General features: G+C 39.8%; 1 protein-coding gene across 2 annotated transcripts in view; it reads right to left on the reverse strand.

The window, feature by feature from the left end:
• The window catches only part of LOC113820720 (ubiquitin domain-containing protein UBFD1), a 48,725-nt gene that overhangs the window by 23,106 nt on the left and 23,119 nt on the right, over positions 1 to 2,500 (reverse strand). The window contains exons 6-7 of one of the 2 annotated variants that reach the window (XM_070128754.1): positions 1,518 to 1,706; positions 880 to 977 (exon numbers count right to left, since the gene is read on the reverse strand). In XM_070128754.1, coding sequence (XP_069984855.1) covers positions 880 to 977; positions 1,518 to 1,706 — 287 coding nt within the window. Of the gene's footprint in view, positions 1 to 875; positions 978 to 1,517; positions 1,707 to 2,500 lie in introns of those variants that run through there. The other variant, XM_070128753.1, reaches the window with a different exon arrangement.

Raw genomic sequence — 2,500 nt, forward strand, 5'->3', positions numbered from 1 at the left:
GTATGAGTGCACATGAATATATATGCAGGGATGCATACACTTGTTTTCTTATATCTTATATACATTATCGCTATATGCTTTTTTCCTCTTTGTGTGCCCCCATATATAAAGCAGTCCTGATAATCCACCCATATAATGTGCCCCCATATATAAAGCAATCCTGATAATTCACCCATATAATATGGCCAACCTGAACCCTAGCAAAGCATATAGCAAACCAAAGAAAGCCTTGGAAGCCAAGGTAATCAAGCAATGGAACATCAAAAAACTACATAAGGAAGAGGAGGAAGGAGGACAAGGAGGAAGAAGGACGAGGAGGAAGAAGGACGAGGAGGAAGAGGGACGAGGAGGAAGAAGGACGAGGAGGAAGAAGGACGAGGAAGAGGAGGAGGAAGAGGAGGAGGAGGAGGAGGAGGAGGAGGAGGAGGTGGAGGAGGAGGAGGCAGAGGAGAGGAGGAGAGGAGGAGGAGGAGGATAAATATATGAGTGTGAGGGTGTGGGTGAGGATGAAGGTTAGGGTATGGGGATGAGGGGGGATGAGGATGAGGGTGGGGAAGAAGAAGTCAGTAAAAAAGTGACCAACTTATAGAAATAGAATGCAGGGGAGAGGGATATACTTACAAAATAAACAAGACCTTAGCAGAAACTATCAGATGTAAACTCAAAGTTCCTCCAACTTCCCTACAACAAAGCCTTGCATACATGGTATCAGAGAATGATTGCAGTAATATTAATTAAACAATTTGGTATCTTTTCCACATACGAGTTAGCTGAGAAAATCCCATTTGCTTGCATTAAAAAAGAAAAACTTAAATGTTACATAAAACAAGAATGAAAAACTGTTGGCAAAAATAATCCAACCGGCTTGTGTGTATTTACCACTTGCCAAGAACAGTATCTTTGATGGCATCCACATACTGCGCAGGAACCCAGTAGATCCAGTACCGCGAAGCTTCTGTAGGTCCTAATTGTAAACCCTGTAAAGAGACATCAAGTTTAGCTGCTATACTTTTACTATTTCTTGATATCTTTACAGAGTAAGAATTAATCAAGTAAATAATAAGTAAAACAATTTTATCATCATTAGCAGTATCATACACACACACACACACAAAACACACACACGCACACACACACACACAGACACAGACACAGACACACACACACACACACACACACACACACACACACACACACACACACAAACACACATGCACACAACACACATGCACACAACACACATGCACACAACACACATGCACACAACACACATGCACACAAAACACACACAAAACAAACACACACAACACACACACAATACACACGAACACAAAACGCATGCACGCGCGCACGCGCACACGCACACGCACACACACACAAAATAATAATAATAATAATAACATTAAAAAATAATAATAATAAATAAATAAATAAATAAATTTTTAAAATTACAACTTTGTACAGCATTTTTTTCAAGCCATTTCATAAACCCTAGAGGACCTGAAACGGGCACTCACCATAATGTGATATTGCTCATGGCCTTCTATAGCTTCAGAGACAATTTGACGAATGTGATTCATGTTGATCTTCTCTGTCCGTTCCTTAGTGCCGATCCATAATTGGTCCAATTCTAATTTGAATGTTAGTCGTACTTTTCCTCCATGTTTGTTCAGCATCCCAGATAGTGGATATGAAGGCAATAATTCCTGTAAAGGGAACTAAACATAAGATATTCTGCACTGTGGTACAGTCACTTTACTCAATATATTTCAATATAATTGATATAATTCACTACATTATTCTCTCTCTCTCTCTCTACCTCCCTCTCCCTCTACCTCCCCCTCTCACTATCTCCCTATATTTCTCTCTATCCCTCTATCTCTCTCTATCCCTCTTTCTCTCTCTATCCCTCTTTCTCTCTCTATCCCTCTATCTCTCTCTCTTTTTCTCCTTCTCTTTTTCTCTCTCTTTCTCCTTCTCTTTCTCTTTCTCTCTCTCTCTATCTTTTTCTCTCTTTCTCTCTCTCTCTATCTTTTTCTCTCTTTCTCTTTCTCTTTCTCTCTCTATCTCTTTCTTTTTCTCTCCATCTCTTTCTTTCTCTCTCTATCTCTTTCTCTTTCTATCTCTATCCTTTTCTCTTTCTCTCTATCTCTTTCTCTCTATATCTCTATCCCTTTCTCTTTCTCTCTATCTCTATCTCGATATCTTTCTCTCTCTCTCTATCGCTATCTTTCTCTCTCTCTATCTTTCTCTCTCTCTCTCTCTCTCTCTCTCTCTCTCTCTCTTTCTCTCTCTCTCTCTCTCTCTTTCTCTCTCTCTATCTTTCTCTCTCTCTCTCTATCTTTCTCTCTCACTCTATCTATCTATCTATCTCTTTCTCTCTCTCTATCTCTTTCTCTATATCTCTCTCTCTCTCTCTTGCTCTCTCTCCCTCTATCTCTCTTTCTTCCTCTATTTCTCTCTCTTCCTCTATCTCTTGCTCACTTTCTCTTCCTCTGTG

The sequence above is a fragment of the Penaeus vannamei genome, chromosome 13, assembly GCF_042767895.1.
Source record: "Penaeus vannamei isolate JL-2024 chromosome 13, ASM4276789v1, whole genome shotgun sequence".
In the NCBI taxonomy this organism is placed as follows: Eukaryota; Metazoa; Arthropoda; class Malacostraca; order Decapoda; family Penaeidae; genus Penaeus; species Penaeus vannamei.